General features: G+C 37.4%; 1 protein-coding gene across 1 annotated transcript; it reads left to right on the top strand.

The window, feature by feature from the left end:
* The first annotated feature begins 1,951 nt into the window (after positions 1-1,951).
* On the top strand, positions 1,952-9,310 carry lrrc58b (leucine rich repeat containing 58b). Its single transcript, XM_042001168.1, has 4 exons — positions 1,952-2,615; positions 8,071-8,199; positions 8,317-8,594; positions 8,779-9,310. The coding sequence occupies exons 1-4, from the start codon at positions 2,158-2,160 to the stop codon at positions 8,970-8,972; spliced, it is 1,059 nt and encodes a 352-aa protein (XP_041857102.1). The 5' UTR covers positions 1,952-2,157; the 3' UTR covers positions 8,973-9,310.
* Positions 9,311-20,205: the final 10,895 nt, after the last annotated feature.

Below are 20,205 nucleotides of genomic sequence, written 5' to 3'. Positions count from 1 at the left end.
TGTGGTTCTTTTTTCTTGCTGGTTCTGTATTGCTTTCTGTCATTAGTGCACCTGGTTTGATTTAGCTGACTAACTTCATCTGTTCCTGATTAGTCCCTTTTATACCCTTTGAGTCTCAGTTTCGTTTGTAAGAGTCTTGTGTTTGTTTGTTTTTTTTTACACACTTGTGGTGTGTGGGTATTTCCCTGTCATGTGGTTCCTGTTCTTGATTTTTTTTTTAGATTAAATCATTGGTTCCTGCATTCCGTCTGAGTCTTGCATTTGGGTCCTCCCCCGCACTGTGACAAAGGCAACATCATTATGGGAGCTATTCTTTCTTTTGTAGAGTTTTACATCTAGTTTGAGTATGGAATTATTAATGGGAGTAAACTCTGAAATGTTGATATGTCCATCCAGTGACTTCCACTCGAGAGTTTTGTCTGTTCTTAATAAAGTGTTGCCTATAAGAACCTGAAGACAACAACCATTCACTGTTTTTGTTTCAATCTTGACCCGTACACATGGGGATGTAACTGGATTTTGAATCTTTGTGTTAGTTGATAAAAATCAGTTGTGCAGTTTTACAATGAGAAACATTAGCCTACTCTTAAACTGCTGATTAATTAAAACTCAGAGAGTCTGCTGAGGCGTATGTCTCCACTGGGGCACCTCATTTGGTTTGTGAAGAATGATAATACTTCAACATATTACAGATGTATTAGTTCGTGCAGCTTGAAATGTCAAGAGCGGTTAAAGGGGAAAGAAAAGAAGCCTCTGTTGTATTGTTTCCTGTTACAAAAGCTTGAGTCTAAATTATGCGGGGGCTCTTAGAGTGACACATCTGTACAGAAATTGCAGAGGATATTTTGTAGTTAAGTTGCAAAAAAAAATTGAGCGCTGCCACAGATAAAAGTTGCAGAACTTCCCTTTCTTTCTCTTTGTGGAGGTGGATGAGTGGTAGAACAAGAAATTTACCCATGACTGAAGAGAAAAGTCATAAATGAATATTTGACTTATTGAATTACTCACTGTTTCCTGGTAGCTGGAGTCGGTGCATGAGAAACATTTACATAAGTTTTTGTGCCATGGTCACCTCTTTCACGTGGTCTTGAAGGAAGGTTGAAGGTTGAAGGAAACAACATATTTCTGACCTTCAGATTATTTTTTATCTGTAGATGTGTGTTAAGTTCTGACTGATTAAACAACTTGCTGTGATCTCTGTTTAGTGATTTGTAAGTTTTTTGTTAACTCTTAAGAAGAGAATAATCTAAACTACCGTAGTTTCTCTAATTGCTCCTCTGTAAAAAACTAGATATTCTCTGCTTTCTATCCATAACTGTAATAAAAAATGATTTATCTAAAAATAAATAAATGAAATTTAAAAAAGACTTAACAATTTTCCCTCATAAAGTGGGATCCAGATTACTGCCCCAGCCAATCTTCTCATATCACACACATTACTGATCTAGTGCTAATTTATCTAAGTAACTCAGTTGCTGAAATTTGTAAGCATTTGGTATTTTGTCCTTTTGCTATTTCCAATTCCAAATAATTTTTCTGTTTTTATTAGCCTTTTTGGGTGCAACACTAGCATTTTAGCTGCTCAAAATTGGCTTTTCTTATGGAGGTTTTATCAGTCCTGAACCTTTATTCTGTTTTTCACATCAAGTCAGCAGACCATTACATAATATGACAGATGAGAGCAGTTACATAATTACTGAAGAACGATGGTGGATCATCAGCAAGCTTTGTTCCGTTGTTGCAAGACTTAAAAACTTAATGACAGCTATAACACACCATGACGTGATTTTGCGTAGCTATAAAATGCCAATAAACCACACCGTGAACTCAACATATACGCCTTAATATTGCTTTTATAATGTTACAGGCAGGTGAACTGACCAATCAAGAGCGGGACTTGGATGACGACTCAGCCAATCAAAACGGCGGGATAGTAGTTAAATGTGACTGCAGGGCAGAAACGTGCTATTAGTAGTACTAACTTAGTGACCTATGTACCACCGGAGATGCTGTTGAATATTGCTGGCCACTATGTGGAGATCAGTCCGTGTCCTGTTTTGGAAATAGACAAATCTTGGAGCTAAGGAGGTTGACGTGAGTAGCTAAATTTTCGCAAGAACGTCGCATAGAGTTGAAATCTTCGCCAAAACGGACAAAATGGAGAATCATGAAGGGGCTGCTGCAGCAAGAGACCGTGTGCTCGATTATTCACGGTTGAGTTTAAATACCTTTAACGTTGATAATATTAGCGACGAGAGGAAAAGGGACACCAAACAACTCCACCTGAACTACAACCGACTACACTCGTTGCCCTCGTCGCTCTGTCTTTTCCAAAACCTGGAATTTTTGGACATCAGCAACAACGGACTGTCGACCATTTGTGAGGGCGTTACGCGACTCACCAAGCTTAAAACACTTTTAGCCAAGAACAACCGCCTGGACGAGTTTTCTCTGCCCAAGGAGTTCGGCTCTCTACAGCTGGAGGTGTTAAACTTTAGCGGGAACCGGTTTGAAGAGATCCCACTTCAATGTACCAAACTGCTGCGTCTGCAGTCGCTTTCACTCGGTGGAAACAGACTGAAAAGTATTCCCACAGAGATAGAAAATTTAACCAGGTAAGTTTGACAAAAAGGGTGCAAAGATTATCGTGCAGTAACTCTTTTATGTAAATTTGTCATTTAACTCGTGGTTATGCAACTTTAGCTTATTGCATAATAAGTTGATAAATCACAATAATGGAGTACAGATGAAGAACCCAAAGGTCCCTCCTCTCTGAATTCATGTAATAACACCTTAGATCAGTGGTTCTCAAAGTTTTTCAAGTTGTAAGGGGGCAGGTTGCTTACCACTAAAACAACAACGTTTAGTAAATGTGCTGGCAGTGCGTCTGCCAGACTGTGCACCACCCAGCATTTTGATCTTTTCATAGTATACTCAGACTATGATCATCAATAACTGTTGTGAATTTGGGGGCTGCAAGTGGTTTTGAGTCAGATATAGAAGATGGTGCATAATATGCACCACCCCAGTAAATCTGTCCCCATTGATCCTATTTCTGTGTGACCTTATACAGACCATTTAAGCATCACTGTTTGACTTTCTTTTTCCTCTGTGTAAATGTATATTTTCTTTTTATCAACAGGTTAGTTCAGGCTTTTGGAAAGTACCAAAGGGTAACAATGAATACTCGCCATCTACAGGCGAGCTGCTGTTACTGCACTCATTGAAAGGGGTTGCTTTTCACAGGGGTGCTTTTTTTTTTTGGCACCAAACATTGTGACCACCATGTTCTGTGACTCTTGGAGGCGCTGAAGCATTTTACCCGTTTTGGGGGTGTTTTAATAAAAACCAAGACATTCTGCTCTTTTTTTTTTTTTTTTTTTTTTTTTTTAATAATTAAGTTTCTCAGTATTCATTTAGGATGCTCTTCTTCAAAGCGTAAACATGCTGATCAGAGGCTGAATCAAGCTGGTAAAATGTTTCAGCACCTTTCTAGAGTCACAGAATGCAGTGGTCACAATATTTGGTGTGACACCGGTGTGGTAACCATGGATATCGACGGGTGGCCTGCAGAAAAGTTGATTCTTGTTTAAAAACAATAAATAAATAATTAATGGAAATTTCAGGGGTAGATCAGGATGAGGATGGTGTATTTTTTTCCTTACATATCTGTATAAATAACTGTTATGTTTTGTATATTTAAATAACAGTTTTCCAAAGTATCTGGCGCCGTTATCATGTTTTTGGCTTGTCTTGTCTTGGGTTATCTTTCAGCTAGCAACAAATTCTGTTTTTAACCCCAACTGAAACAACCATTTGGAAAGACACATGCTGTGGACGTGGAAAAGATGTTAGTCTGTTTTAAGAAGGGTCAAATCATTGGCATCAAGCAGAGAAAACGTTAATAGAGATTGCAGGAACAACTACAGTTGGATTACGACCTGTCCAACACATTATAAAAAACTGGAAGGATTGTGGCTCATCTTCCAGGAACAAATGTGGTTGGAACAAAATCTTTGCTAGGGAGCATAAAGATTGGTCTTTGGAGCAGTGGAAGAAAGTCATGTGGTCTGAGTCCAGATTTACCCTGTTCCTGGGTGATGAGCGCATCAGGGTAAGAAGAGAGGCCGAGTGATGCAGCCATCATCCCTAGTACCTACTGTACAAGCTTGTGGGGGCAGTTATGATCTGGGTTGTTGCAGGTGGTCAGGTCTAGGTTCAGGAACATTATCTGGTCAAAGAATGAGGCCAGCTGATACCTAAATATGCTGAATGAGCAGGTTGTTTCATCAATGGATTTTTTATTCTTCCCTGATGGTATGGCCATATTCCAAGATGACAATTCCAGGATTCATTAGGCTCAGATTGTGAAGCAGTGGTTCAGGGAGCAGGAGACATCACTTTCACACATGGATTGGCCCCCACAGTGTCCAGACCTGAACCCCATTAAGAGTCTTTGGTATGTGCTGGAGAAGGCTTTGTGCAGTGGTCAGGCTCCCATCATCAATACAAGATCTAAAATCAAAGCAAGACTGGGTGGAAATAAATCTTGTGACATTACAGAGGCATGTGGAAACCAAACCACAGCAAATGTGTGCTCTAAACAATGCTAAATGTTGGTTGTGAATTTATTTTGGCCAGGCAGTGTATAATTCAGTGTACTATAATGCAAGTAATATAAGTATGTTAAAAGGATGTTGAGCTGATAATAAAAACCACCTCAGAAGATCATTACTGTGTTATGTGCATGCAACCGTTCGGGTCGCATCAGGTTACATCAACGGGTCGGGTCCAGATTTGGTTGGGCATAATAGAATTATGCAGTGGTGAACATGTTGCTATGGTTACCCATTGTTTAGAAACATATAGTGGCCCACAGGTGCTTAAACACAGCATTATACATAAAATGTGGCATTTCTTAACTTTTCACAAAACAACCAAACAGAAAACAACTATTTTCTTAAGCATCCTCAAGTTTTCCAAAGGTCTGATGGCAATATTTAACAAAAGATTCAGGCTGATAGGACTGAAATTCCTGTAGTAGATCTCAGAAAAACCTTCTGTGCACCTCATTTAGAACAGTTTACTATTAATGAAAGAACATACTGCGAATCTGTTTTGCAGAGTGATTTGTTATCACAGGAAATGTTAGCTACTTTGATAAGTTGCTAGAATTCTTTCACAATGAACAGTAACAGCTTATTGATTAATCTGTTAATTATTTTAATAAAGAAAATTGCACCTGGGTTCAGAATGATTTAACATAAGGTTGGTTTTAGCTACCTACGGCCGTGAGATCCTGCCCAGTAGTGGATGGGAATGAGTCTTCCACCACCATGAAAAAGGGAACAACAACAACTAATACAAGTCTGATGCAAGAGACTGATGACAAAATATCTGTACTCAGTACGTTTATATCATGTCCCTGGTCACTACTTTCTGTACACTTCAGATAATAATCATTGATAATGTTCTGTTCCTCTGAGGTCAACATTTGCCAGAGTCCTCTTTTATCCGTCACAGCTGACTGTATGCTGCATGTGCTTCGTCACACTTTTTATAAACTGCTGGACAAAGTGCCATAAACCCACTAACCTGCTGTTAGACGAGTCGCACGTTGACCCACTTATTTAAACTGTTTACAGTCACAGTCCAGGAAGTTGTGGAATTATTTGGAAATTAATAAAAATTTCTGTTCATGGGTAAAATATTTACTATTTTATTGACGGTTATCTGTTTACTTCCAGCCAGTTCGTGATTAATGGTGTGCGGGAAAATATGGTGCTGTTATTAGAGTAACCATCTTTATATATTTTGGGGAAAATCCTAATTAACTACAGTTTGTTGTGGCATAAAAGTGTAATTGAAAGACAAAGTAAATTTTAAAATATGGAGAATGAATGACAACACAATAAACCAAACACTACAAGGAAGCGTCAAATATGTAAATTTAGCGCAAACTGTTTGCTTGAACCTGATGGAGGTTGGTTGTTTGTGGGTTCTGTGAGAGCCGGAGAAATCAAAATGGCCACATCATAAGACCTTTTAATATCTTATCTTGTGTTGATTTTAACAGTAAGTCGCAGTGACCTGATTCAAGGCCAAAGGTCAAACCTCCAGACAATATAATCAAAAGCACTAGTGGATTCTTATATAGTCATAGAGACGTAGAGAATAAAGAGGACCTGACTGCAAGAGATGAGTTGATCATTTTACTGGAGTCTCAACGCTGTAATATTTTAGCTGGAAAGGTGCCTGTTACACCGTGACACATTCAGCTCCAGCAATCATCCAAAAGTCCCCAACTAGACTCGAGTCTGGATTCTGGCTTGGCTGCTTCTGAAAGCTTTTATTAAGCAGAAGTTGAATAATCTGAAAAGGAAAAATAAACACAACACGGTCAATTTCTCTTATTTTGAGGAGGGATTTTTTGGCCCATTTCCTCTTTTCTTCCTTGCTCTCCCTCTTTCTGTATAAACATGATGGTAAACTTTTGAACCTTTTAGTTTATTTTGTCAGTTAAGGTAGCTTTTTATGAAACATGCTGATGACATTTAAAGCAGCTCAAGTGCTTTAGTTGTTGGAAAAACGAACTTTTATATTAGGACAGAGACAGTCATGATTATGATAAACCTGTCGGCTGTTTTTATGCCATCACTGCTAGAAAAAAAAAGATTTCTATGCTGATGGTTGCGAGTCATTTTCATTTGTTGAAATAAAAAAATCAATGGTCCTCATTTACACTGGTGTTAAGCAGCATAAATAAGTCACAATAAATAAATATTAAAAAATGTCATTGAGAGAGTGAGGCCACCGATGTTGAATGTTAAGAAGAAGAAATGTCATCTACCTCTTTAACAATATTTTGAATGTGCATTAAACCATAAAAGGAAAAAACTGCCTGCTTTATGTTTAGGTAAAAGCTGCATTTGCTGTAGTTTTGAGTCTGACTTTACAGACTTCTGCAACTTGCTGAGGAAGCAAATCCTTTCATTAAGGTACCACTTTTTATCCAGGACCGTGTGTGTGTATGTGTGTGTGTGCACGTGCATTTTCACCTGATTTCCTACGATTTTATGTCTTTCTCACACTGACTCTCCTTGTTCCTAAGGTCTTTTTGTATGTTTTTTCTTTTTGTTGAGTGTAGAGAAAGCCTCACCACATAGTTTCTTGGGTAAGATATTCTAAAAAAAGCTGTCACCATTTTGCACAGTGTTTATTGTCCCCTTTACAGCCCCGTATCTAATGAGGGTCAGTCTATTGGATTTGTGCCCCTCTGTTGATGTAGGAAGTGAGCAGAAGGGGAGTTTGCTCGGTGCTCAGCCACCAAAGACGGTATAAAGGCTTCCTGTCCCGCGGTTGCTGTGTCATCAGTTCCAGCAGGCAGATGGCCAAACAGCTTACTTCCATAGCGCTCCCCTATCTGTGTCTCTGACTCCCAGTTAGCCCTCAGGTTAATAAAGGTTTGGATTACCCAAACTTTTTTTTTTTTTAATGTGCACTAATTTTCTTCTCTGTTCGAACTGGGCGTTATAGTTCTCAAGTTGAGCCATTCATGGGAGTGTATGAAAACATGTACAAGAACACCATTTTTGCAGTGTCATTTCACCTTCTGTTTTTCTTGTATCCTGTTTATAAAATACACTCGTAGGCAAATTTGCAGACATACACATGTGAATTCTTGAGCATAAACCAGGGCATTTATCGCCCCCTTGTGGCAAGTTGTTGCAGCTTTGATATTGTGTTTTCTAGGGGTTTTGGCTGAAATATCAGACTTTTTGTTACTGTGATCAGTTATAACAACTATAAATATGCTTACTATAAAAGTATAGTTTAAGAGGAAAAAATGCTTTTATATTATAAAAAAACAGGCCTTTAAGACACAGAAGTTGGTGTATTTGACTTGAAAAAAAAAAGTTACTGTTACAAAAAGCTAAAAAAAATTCAGTGGATTATAAAAGAAAAACCAGATAAAGGATTTTGCAGGTTGGACCTGAATGAAGCTGTTAAAATTAGCTGTAGTAAAATATGACCTTATGTTTCTATTTTCTTTTGTTTTTCTCTTGTCAGTTTAGAGATGTTGTATTTGGGTGGCAACCTCATCTCAGCTATTCCTCCTGAAGTGGCAAACCTGCCCTACCTCAGCTACCTGGTCCTCTGTGACAACCGCATCCAAAGTGTGCCACCACAGCTCACCAGGTAACGTCAGCACTCTAAACCAATCTGCAGTATCCTTACAGCAGTAGTTATACATGGTGTATTTATGTTCCTATAGTCATGCTTAATAAGATCATATGTCTGTGTGTGGTATTTTAGGCTTCACTCACTGCGATCGCTAAGTCTCCACAACAACTTGCTGACTTACCTGCCGAGAGAGATCCTCAGCCTGGTGCAGCTGCAGGAGCTCAGTCTAAGAGGCAACCCGCTGGTGGTACGCTTTGTCAAGGAGATGACCTATGATCCTCCTTCCCTGCTGGAGCTGGCAGGACGTACCATCAAGAGCCGAAATATTCCATACTCTCCCTGTGACCTGCCTTCAAACCTGCTGCACTACTTGGACCTGGCGAGCAAGTGTCCCAACCCCAAGTGTGCCGGTGAGATTTTTCCCTTGGCTTTTAAAGGTGTTGAGTTGGATTTTAGGTCTGAAATATAAGTATATTTCAGTTTTAACTTAAGTTTGTTTCTTAAAATGAAGCTGTCTAATACTACCTGCCTCCATTCTCAAGTTGGGATTTGTTCTGATACTTTGGTTTTGTCGTTCTTCCTGACTCTTCCCAGGCGTTTACTTTGATTCCTGCGTGCGCCACATCAAATTTGTTGACTTCTGCGGAAAATACCGGCTGCCCCTTATGCACTACCTGTGTTCCCCAGAGTGCACCTCTCCCTGCAGCTCCAACCCTCAGAGTGATGCAGAATCTGAGGATGAGAGCAGCGTTCCAGCTGACCGCCTTCAGAGAGTGCTACTGGGATAGAACAAGAAGGTGGAAGGTCCGAGCATCTGGCCAGCAGAGGTTTTACCGGCCTGTCAGCTCCATCCTATGAAGTAGAACATTTGTGAATTTACCAGACAGATATATACATACTCGCAGACTACAAAAACAGCAAATATACTTTAGTACATTTGGCTACTTTAATGCACAGAATATAAACCAGTCTTTCGTTGTCCTGGAAATGCAATATTTTCATCTTGCAGATTGTGTTTTTTTTTTTTTTTTTTTCCTTTTTTGGAGGGGGGGTGATGACAGTTGTCCACACACGTTAGTGAAATGGCTAAAAGAGGGTATGAGACATGAGTTTCTCACAGAGCCATGAAAATCTGTGCTTGCCAGTCTTGTTTTTATGAACCTGCGTGTCTGACGGTTGAGCACAGGAGGGCAGTAAAGCTCTTGTTTGGGCTGGGTGGACTGACGACGCAACAGTTGTTTCTTTGAGGAGCAGCATCTCTTAGAACTATTAAGGCTTTTTTTTTTATCAGATATAGCATTTTCAGTTTGGGTAAAATGTTCTCCAGCTGCTGCAGCAATTTTCATTTAAATTTCTCTGACAATGTGAGCACTAATAAGTCTTTTTTTTTTTTTTTGTATTTCAGCAGGAAGTAGTTTCATATTTTAGCACCCTGACGTGGGAGATGGCTTGGTTGCACCATATAGCGATATTAAACAAGGTTTGCATCTTTTCCAGTGTTTACCAGTGTTTTTAAACACACCAAATTTTGGAAAATAATGTTGCAATGATAGCTAATGTGAACTCAGATTAAGGCTTACATGCATGGAGGTATGCTTGTCCAGTCTTACTCACAGGAAGTGGGTGTGGGCTGGATCACAGTGGACCACATCCACTGTGTTAGAAACAATAGCTATTGAATCCACCCAGTTGCAGCCTTCATGATTATATTCAGTGCTGTCTGCTTTCTCGTAAACACAGCAAACAAGAAACATACAGTTGGAGGGGTTTTTTATTCTGAGTTTATTCTTTGGAAGACAAACTGGTTTCAAACAGGAAATGATGTTTGTCCTGCTACAACTTGCTTGTGTGAAAAGTTAGACAGCTTGTGTCTACTAGTGAAGAAGAGGAATTCCCTTTAGCTTGTGATGTTTAGCCATCAGGAGAATATTCCTCTGTTACAACACTAACTGCTAAGTGCCTTACTAATGGTGGCTTCTAACATTACAATAAGGATGTTTGAGGAAAATAAAATGTGATTTGTATATGCACCCTGAAATGTGACAAATCCTTAGTTAATTTTAAAGTCATTTTATCAGATTTTTGTACTGATCAACTTAACTACACTTAAGAGAAAATGTTAAACTTTTGTAACAGAATAAACTGCTTTTATACAGATTTTTTTTCAAATGTCAAGTAAATGACTTGCAGAATAAATTACATTAAGTATATTGATATATTAAGTGTATGTTCTTTTACCCTTTTCAAATAAAGTAATGTAAATTGTCAGTGTGTAATAATTTCATCATTTCTCACTGTTAATATTTACGTTATTACAAGATTAAATTGTCATTAAAAGGCACAAAGATGTAGCACAATTTAGGCATTTTACACAATATGAGCTGTTAAAATTACTTACTAAGATCTCAGACCTTAATGAAGTTGCTTAGGCTACAGCTTGTTAATGATCATTGTAAGGAAAAGAAAAGGTGAGGCAAATTTCAAAGCTTTTCAAAACGCCCTTAGTCCTAAAGCTTTGTTTAATTAATTGGCAGCCTTGTGCTCCTCTGAGCAGATGCTGACTGTAGCACCCTGAAAATTCAAGTAGTTGATTCCCAAAAATCCAGAAGGCTGTAAGAATGAACCAAAGTGATTTCAGATCAGTATTTTCCCAGTTTGTAATGGTAATAGGGAAAGTTACTGGAACATTGGAGGTCAAGTTCGTGTGCATGTGAGATTTCATAATACCAGAGACTGAGCAGAATTTGCTACACTGTTCTGTAATTGTGCACAAATACAACAGTGGAATCATCACTGTATTCAGCATTAAAGCGTCATCAGCAGAAACTTTTCCTGCATTTTTCTCTGCAAAATTACAACATAGAGAATGAATGGGAGTCGGCTTAAAATTGGACTCCAAAGTCCTCAAACATTTTAGTCCTATAGAAACTGAAATGTTGAAGCTCTCTAAACTAACACATGATGATGAGTTTGGGGATCACATCGCTCTTGCATGTGAACACACAACTTGACTCATATGGACCAAAATGCTCTGCACATTCATCATAGTTCCATCTTTTTTAGTTTTTGCAATAACAGAGCATTAGTAATATAAAAGTTATTAATTTATAATATATTATTAGTAAGTTATAACAGAGTATTAAGCTTGATACTTAATAAAGCTTCTTCTATTTTTTTGTGACAGCTAAACACATCAGAAATTGTGACTAAAAAAAGGCTCATTAAGACATGTTAATTCATAATTGCTTAGCTTAACTTTTCCCGACTCTCATAAAATATTAATGTAAAACTGCTGTATCAATTTTCCATATTTTCTTAATCCTTGATGGCAGCTGGAACCTACCCCACCTTCCATCAGGTAAGATGTAGGGCAGTGATTCTCCATCCTGGTTCTCAGGACTCACTGCCCTGCATGTGTTAGACATAACCCTAATTTAACACGCCTGAATAAAATGAATGGCTCTAACAGGTGTGCAAAGAACTCGATGAGAAAGTTCATTAATCTGAATCAGGTGTGTTGGAGTAGGAAAGTGTCTAAAACCATGCAGGACAGTAGGACCTGGACAGAGAAACAACGAGTATACTGTAAATGGGTCACCAGTCCACCAGTTAACCTAATATGCATGTCTTTGGATTGTGGGAGGGAGCCAGAGCACTTGGAGAGGATCAATGTGTGCACAAAGAGAACATACAAACTCATCACAGAATAGATGAACCATATACCGTATATATACTATCTTCCTGTGAAGCAAAAGTTGTGAACTCCACACCATGGTACTGCTCTAACTGCAGCATCGTTTCACAAAATCATCATTCAAGCAGCCTAAAGACAATAATCTCCCACAGGAAAAGTTTAAAGATTTTTCTCTCAGAACCCACAGCTTCACAGTGTGAAAAATACTGGGACAAGGACACTTGCCTTTTTAAATGGACAAGTCAAGCTAAAACTGAAGCTCAACTCAACTGATCATGTAACAGTATTGAGTTTGCATTAACAAGCAAACCTTGTGCAACTGCTTTGGGCTGATAAAGTGAAAGAAAAACTCATAGACCTCTCTGAGCCAAGCTTTATTTGGAGAAAAGATGACTCAAATACAAAAAAGAAAAAAAACCTGCTTTAACTGTATGCTCAGATGGATTTATAGGTTCCAGGACTTTTGCTGCAGCTGTCACATTATCATATTTTACTGGTAGAGGAAATAAGTTATTCAAGTAAGCACCAGCAAATAGATACATATCTCACAAATAACTGAAAACTAATATCAGCTAAAAACGGGTTTAACATGATGTGATCTTTACCCCAAGGGGAATCTATAAAGTTCTGTCTGGGTATCCAAACTCCTTTCCTTCTTTAAAAGGATCATTTTGAACTTAAAAAAAGATAGAAATATTGAAAATTAAAAGTGGTGTTGCATTACATAATGCCTTTGATAAAATAGGAAATTGTTTTTTTGATTGGCTGCTTAAGAAATTTGAATCATTCTACCCAAACCTTTGCATTTTATTGTATTTATCTGTGCTGTGTGTGTAGAAATCACACAACTTTTAAAAAGTTTCAAATGTGTCCTTTTGTCTGTTGGGTTTATACAAATCTATTCATTTTTAGCTTGAATATGTTCAGTTGCATTTGCATATGAAAGTGACTTTGTTTTTGAATCTGAATACAGATTCACCATTTCTGTAACCCTAGACTAAGAGATTTAAGAGCAAGTTTATTCTGCCTCACACAATCTGCTAATCCTCTAACATCACCTGCCAAGAGCAACTAAGTAGTTTGTTTCCCTTTCTTTCAGCTCTTTCGATCGCTCTGCTCCTAAGTCAGCTTGTCTTTAGATTTCTTTTCACTTCACGGTTTCTTTTCACTCTGACTGGTACAAATGATGCTTTGAGTTTCACATACTTTGTTTGTTTTGAATGGTCTTTAACCAAGTCACAGCTGGATTCCTGTGTTCTTACAATTTGTTGCCCCTCAATTATTTTCACTCTCAACAGTCACAGGATCCTTCTGCCAACAGCAGGCACCTAGGAAACATCCAACAATTATAGTTTATGCACACTCATACATACACATACACACTTCTAATACTTAGTGTGTTAAACATAAAGATGCTGTCATACATGCAACCTGAGATGCATGTCAACATGAACAATCTTGACTCAGAGACAAGGAGAGGAGTAGTTACCTGCATCCAGGAGTCACAGAGTCAGAAAATAAAATCATTCACCATTACCCACCTTGGAACCTGGAAATCACATCTGAAGTGGGATTTGTTTCAGAGAGAAGATGCAGTCTCTGTTCTTATTTTCTACAATACAGCGATGCAGTTATAGTGTGCATGTGGTCACATTTCTCCTGCATGTTGTTATCTTTTTGGTGCCTAAGAGTTGATGCTCTTCAGTCCCCGTAGCATCTTCTTCCTTGGCCATGCATTTGTAATGTGAGCAGAATGTTTTGCATTGTCTTGCTGAGAAATGCATGAATGTCACTGAAACAGCAGCTGCCTTAAAGGGAGTGTACGCTCAGATCTCATTGTACTTGATGCTGCCATCAAAGGTGTAAAAGGCCTTTGTGAAAAGCACTGATACCCCATACCATCACAGAACCTGGCATTGGGACTAGTTATTGATCAGACTGTGGATGGTCTTTTCCTTTTATAGCGGCATGTCACACTTATTTTAGTTGATGGGCCACATTTTAATGCATTTAACACAATTTGATATCAAGTGGGCCGGACCAGTAAAATAACCTAGAAATAATGAAACTCCACGTTTCCATTTGTTTTAGTGTGAAAAGGTACATTATCAAGATGTTTACATGTAATGACCTATTCTTTCAGAGAACATCATGAACAACCTGAATTTTCTTGAGAAAAATAAGAGCATTTCAACAATATTTTGCCTCAGTTACACATTTACATGTTGTATTTATTTACACATTTTAAAAACGGAAAAATATATTTTTAATTTATTTAATATCTATGTAATATTTTCACTGTACTTTATAAATGAAAAACATACAAAAACTATGTATTTTATACATATAAATATACATTTATATGCATTTATATTTGTATTGAATATTACCTTTATAAAGTCAATGTTTAAATTCCATAAATGTTATAATTTATTTTGTAAAATGGATCATTTTTAATTTTTAAAATTATATATATATATATATATATATATATATATATATAATGCTACAATTCAAGTATATTTATTAATTTATTTAATTTATTCAACATATATACACATTTACATATTTACTCATTTACACATACATTACAATTTACAAATATCACCTTGTGATACAAACTTAAGTTAGATCTATTAAGTAAGAAAAATAAAAAGATATAACAAGTTGTCCTCTGAAAAAAATACAACCTCACATGGACAAATTAGGAATTGGTTACTTTTATTAAAATTATTGCAATGAATGTCTTTTATGTCTTTTTTTACATTAACCAAACTCTTCCTGTGTGCCAGATTGGACCCTCTGGTGGGCCAGTTTTGGCCCAGCTGTACATTTAACACGCTTTGTCAATAGTCTGGAGTACATGACATTTGTTTATTCTAAGATCTAAAATTCTGATTGGCCTGATCCTAACACATGTTTCTACAGAGTGATGGTCCATCCCAGATTATCTGAGCCAAGAGATGCCACAAGGCTCTGCACAAGGCTTCTTTTTTAGCAGTAAAGTTTAAAAGTGCATGTTTTAGAGCTTGGCCAAGATTTTTCCTCTTCAATTTCTTGTCCATGTGATTATATCAGCTATTGATTGATGACAGCTATTGATTGATGACAGCTATTGATGCAGGGCTAGCTGAAGGATCAGGGATCTTGGGTGTCCAGCTTTGGGTTTTACTTCCTTTAATGCACTAAAATGAATCCAGAGAATCTGGATAATTAAATTATATTATGAACTGTGCAAATAGTTTTCTCACACATTTAATTACAAATTGAAGATAATCTTTTCGTCTGTTCTCCTTAAAGATCTTTCACTGATGCTACTTTGGTAACAAATCATTATTATAATCACATGTTGAAAAAAATTGTCTCAACACACCAAACAATGCACACAGCCCTGCAGAAGATCAGCAGATCAAAGTGTTTTGAGAGAAGGTTTAGTACAGTAATCCTCTTACTGCTTCATACCAGCCCATTTAACTTACAAGTCAGTGTACTTTAACATGCATTCCACCTCACTCATGACCAGTTTCAAGTTTACAACAACTTTATGACGGCCACACACTGCAACCTGACAACAATAAAGCCTCAGTCTTTAAAGTTATACTGCTAATCCTCCAAGAGAAAATCTAAAGCTGGGAGGTGTGCAGTGGTTACCAGGAAGAAAAAGTGGTGAGCAGCTCCTCTTCTTCCATAAATAGGGGAACAAAATCTATGTTGCACAAAAGTTTTTGCAGTTGGGAGCAATTGAGAACTAGGTATATATTCTAAAATTTACATCTAAGTGTAATTCAAGCATGTTCAGTGAATAAATGATGTACAGAAATCACATGCACATCCAAACTGAAATGCTCCATTTTAACTAATTCTGAGGGGGACCTTATTTTACGTAAGCAAAGTAATGCCTATGAAATTTATCAGGTAATGTTGGAGCAGTGGGAGAGAATAAAAGAAAGTTTTTTTTTTCTTTCTTTCTTTTGCAGACTTAATAACTTTGCAGACTTTACATGCACAGAAAGACTGCTGGTGCATAAGGAAAGGCAAAGACGTATCATGTAGAGTCTGATCTCATGGCAGAACCTGAAATGGCTGTAGTCAATAGAGCAAAACACAGCAGTTTAACCATAAAGGCTTCAATTTTATACAATGATTATATTTTCCACCTCATTTCCCTTTTTCTATACAGAGACATAGCTTTTGTGATGTTGTATAGGTGCAATATCCACCCATGTGGAAGTTAGACAGCTACATGTCTCTGCATGATAGCATGGTCCACCTGCAAAGTCTTAACATTGCAGCATGCACATGTTGCACACAGTGTATTTAGTAACTTCCACAGATGAGTTCGGCGTTAAACTACTATGACCTGAAAGACCACATGATTTAGTCTCATCAAACAAGATGCTTTAAATTCTTCTTTTTTGCTTCATTCACGTAATTCAGTACTGTGCAAAGGTGTTGCGCCAGTCTTGATTCCTCAATATACTACGAACGGAAAGCAAAAGATAGGTGTACCGATCAAGTGAAACATGGAAACAAATAAAATTCTAAATGTAAGGCAAAGGGCAAAGTTTTCACTATTCTAACAAGCTTGTAAGTCAATATTTGGTTTGATTACCTTTATTCTTCAACATAACCTGAAATTCAGGTTATATAATCCTTATTATGATTTCTTTAAGTAGTCTTTAGAAATAGTTGTCCGGGCTTCTTCAAGGACATTTCTAACTGCTTATCAGTGGTATATTCCTGGGTCTTTGGGAGGATTCATCACTTCATTAGAAGAAGTGACTTCATTAGGAGTGATGAATCACAGATTTTCAATTACGTTTTTTGTGGTATTTGACATACCTTAGCCTTTTCTTCCTGTTTCCCTCCCCTAAGAATGGCTTACGGCATTGCAGATCATGTCTAATGAAGTTTCAGTAAACAGTAGATCAGTTGAAGTGCTAGATGCATCTCTCAGGTCCTCTGTCAGGTATTCGATAGATTTTATCCCTGTTTTTTTCGGAGTTCCCCTTCATCTACCAACTAAATGCTTTAAAGCGTTTTTAGTTTGTCATATCATTCAAACTGTGTTATTTTTGGCATTTTTCATTGATGCAACAAATTATATCTTTACCACAAACTGTTTGTAACAAAGTGCCTAAAGATTTAAGCTAAAACTGGTTCTTTGCTAAGATGTTGTGTGTAGGTATAACACTGCCTCATCCTTTAAACTGTGTTATTTTTATATTTGTGAATAGGTCAGTGTAGCTTAACAAGCAAAAATACATTCCTATGAAGGACAAGGACAGGACTAAAAATGAATGGAAAAGCAGTGTCTGAAGAAAAACTTTGAAAGAACATGAGAAAGTCTGAAGAGCCATTGCTCTATAAAACTAAACAATGTAAAATTGATTTTTGTAGTTGTTGCTGCCTTTTACTATTTTTTAATGCTTTCTTTGCATCATCTGTAAAGCTTTTAATGTTTTATGTAAAGCGCTTTTAATTGTCTTGTAAAAGAAATGTGCTGTTCAAATAAAATTGCCATGTCTTTCTCTACATGGTTAGAATTAAAGAAAAAATTATGTGTACAAGTTTAGCACTCTCAAAGGTTTTAAAATCCATACATATCGTTACAGTGATGTCACATGGACTCTACTGCATTTAGCAAATACAGCACATGTGACTATGGTATGTTTTCTTGTGAGACTGGGCTGTAATACGTCCTGCAGATGAGGAATCAACAGCGGCTGGTAGAGTTCAGTGGTTGGCATCTTAGAAAAACAAACAAACTTAGAAAATACCTTCATCCATTTGATAGTGTGCTGCAAATGCTCAAAACATATGACTACAGTGCAAAGAACACCAAGATATGAAAATACAGAAACACATTGCAAAGATCACAGGTGGAAATAAAAACAGTGAAAACTTGACAAATTATTTTTTAACTTGACAAAAAGTTATTGCTAATATGCAATTGCATGATTTTATCATTTTCAGAATGCATCATTTTCAACTGAAATATCATTTTTAAAAGCAGTGAGCAGGGTGATGATTTGCCTTCAACATACCATGACTGGAACCTAGTTGAGAGCTTTAGTCCATTGTTGCTAATCCAGATCCATAGCAACAGTGCAGGAGGAGCAGCAGCATTTCGGTGAAGGATTTGTCTTTGGGCATGTTAGTGTTCGAACCTGGGCATGTCAGAGGAGTGTCCAAGGGCTGCACAGGGTTAGTGATGCTTTGCACACAGAACAATATGTTTCTACCCACACAGTCTCCAACATCATAGAAAAGTGGGAATAACTGGCACTGAGGTGGGATGTTAAACCACAGTTGCAGATGCTTCCATGTCAGGAAACAGTGGGTGATCTGTCATCAGTGGTTCAACAGGAAATGGCGTGTCAAGAGCGTAAAAAACTTTGCTTGTTATTTGTTTTGTTTGGTAGTTCTCCAGCTACATGTGCCCAATGTGGTAGCCCAGATGAGAGGAAGACTGTAACTGACACCTGTATCTGGTAATTATACCAGTCTTAACGTTAGAATTGATCCCTTGTAACCCCAGAAGAGCAACATGTGTCCTGTTTCATCCACTGCATCCTATCCAGCCAGCCACTCTGCTCTGACTCCTGCTTTCTTAGCACCCTGTGTCCTGAGATGAAATATTTAAGCTCCCAGTAATCTGAGTATGCATGTGGTCCACCTGCTGCTGCAGTCTAATTTAAGTTGATCATGAAGGAAACCTGAGAGTAATTGCCACCCTTTGGGTGTAACAGAGCTTGCAACAGTGTTTTAATCCTTCTTTGGGGAACTAATGTGATATTATTTGAATTTACAAGTAAAAATAGCGAGTTTACCTGCCTTTGCCATGTTCTGCTGGAATTTACTAGCTTTTCTGTGAAACAGAAACAGATTCTTGATCCTAAGTGAATAACCTCATAAATTAAGATGGTAATGGTTCTAACAACAACAATGCCTGAGATGGTTACTGGAAGCTCCTATGTATTTCTCCATTGCCCTTTCTCTTATAGGCTACTTGATGCTAGAAAAGATAATGTACAAGCTTAAAATGATCTGGTGTTGCTGTACTTTATCAACTTTAACTCTCAAGTCTGAGAATATTCTTCTGAAATGAATCTACTTTCTATCATGCTTACACTAAAATGTCGGTGCAAAGCTTTACAGTGTGTGTCAGGTTTGAACAATGATGTTGTCACTTATCAGTGCAGAGAAGAAATAGTCCTAGAAGTTATTCGGAAGCTCATATTGTGCATTATACAGTCAGCAAAGTCTTTGTTTGAATCTGTAAGCGGTCTGCGCTTCACATTTAATCCCCCTCTGCAGAGAGTGAAGTTGATCTGAAAATGCTTTTGAAGCTTCATGTGGTCGTTTGTTAGCATTCTTAATTTTAAAAATTTGTAGTTTTTATTGTTTTTCAATAGTAGCATAATATTGTGTAAAAGTTCACTATAAATTAAATATGATTTTGTGAATTGAATCATCCAGGTCATGGAAATCCTGGAGGTAAAACATTTTCAAGAACCAAGAAAAAAAGTCCCATTGTCTCATATTTAAGTTCAGTTTAACCCATAAAGACCCGGCCCATGAAAAAATGGTAAGAAAAGCCACATTTTTAAAATACGAGGTCTTTATTTGGCCCTTTAACAAAATGTAACACAAAAAAATCAACATTATTTGGGGTGGATATCTACCATTTATTACCATGTGATAGTTTAAAAATATTATAATGTGGTTTTCTGCTTCTGGGTATTATTAGGGGACAGAAGACAAGTATCAGATTGTGTTCAACAGGATTTTAAGCGAAGTTTATACCATAAATTGAAGCAAAGAAACTGTATGTGACAAATCGGGCTCTTATAGATTAATAGGCCTACTGATGTTGCACTGTCCACAATCTAAATGACAGCAAGAAATTTTAAAATAGCGCAGATTAACCCGAGAAACAGGGAGCCCAATAATCCATGAGAACGTATGAGTGAGGGGGCTGATTAATGCTTGAATGAAAATCTACATATTTCTCTCTTCTGTCGGTTATATCTCCCCATGCCTCGTGTTTCCCAGAAAGAGGCACTCCCTCATCAGGAATGACACTGCGTGGAGGCTCACACTGTAAATCTCTGTGACGTCTTAATAACACCTTTATGCCTCTTATAGCTGGCGGAACAAATGCTCGAATCTCTTTCCTCTGCACACAAATCCAAAAGTTAAACTCTCTTTATGAATTTGTCAGCCTGCAGAAATATTATTTTGCCAGAATTCTGCCACTCCTCATACACGTTTACTTTAAAAAAAAAAACAAACAAAAACAAATCAGAGATAGCTTGTGTTTT

The sequence above is a fragment of the Melanotaenia boesemani genome, chromosome 12 (assembly GCF_017639745.1).
Source record: "Melanotaenia boesemani isolate fMelBoe1 chromosome 12, fMelBoe1.pri, whole genome shotgun sequence".
Classification (NCBI taxonomy): Eukaryota; Metazoa; Chordata; class Actinopteri; order Atheriniformes; family Melanotaeniidae; genus Melanotaenia; species Melanotaenia boesemani.
This window is presented reverse-complemented; position numbering and strand designations above follow the sequence as displayed.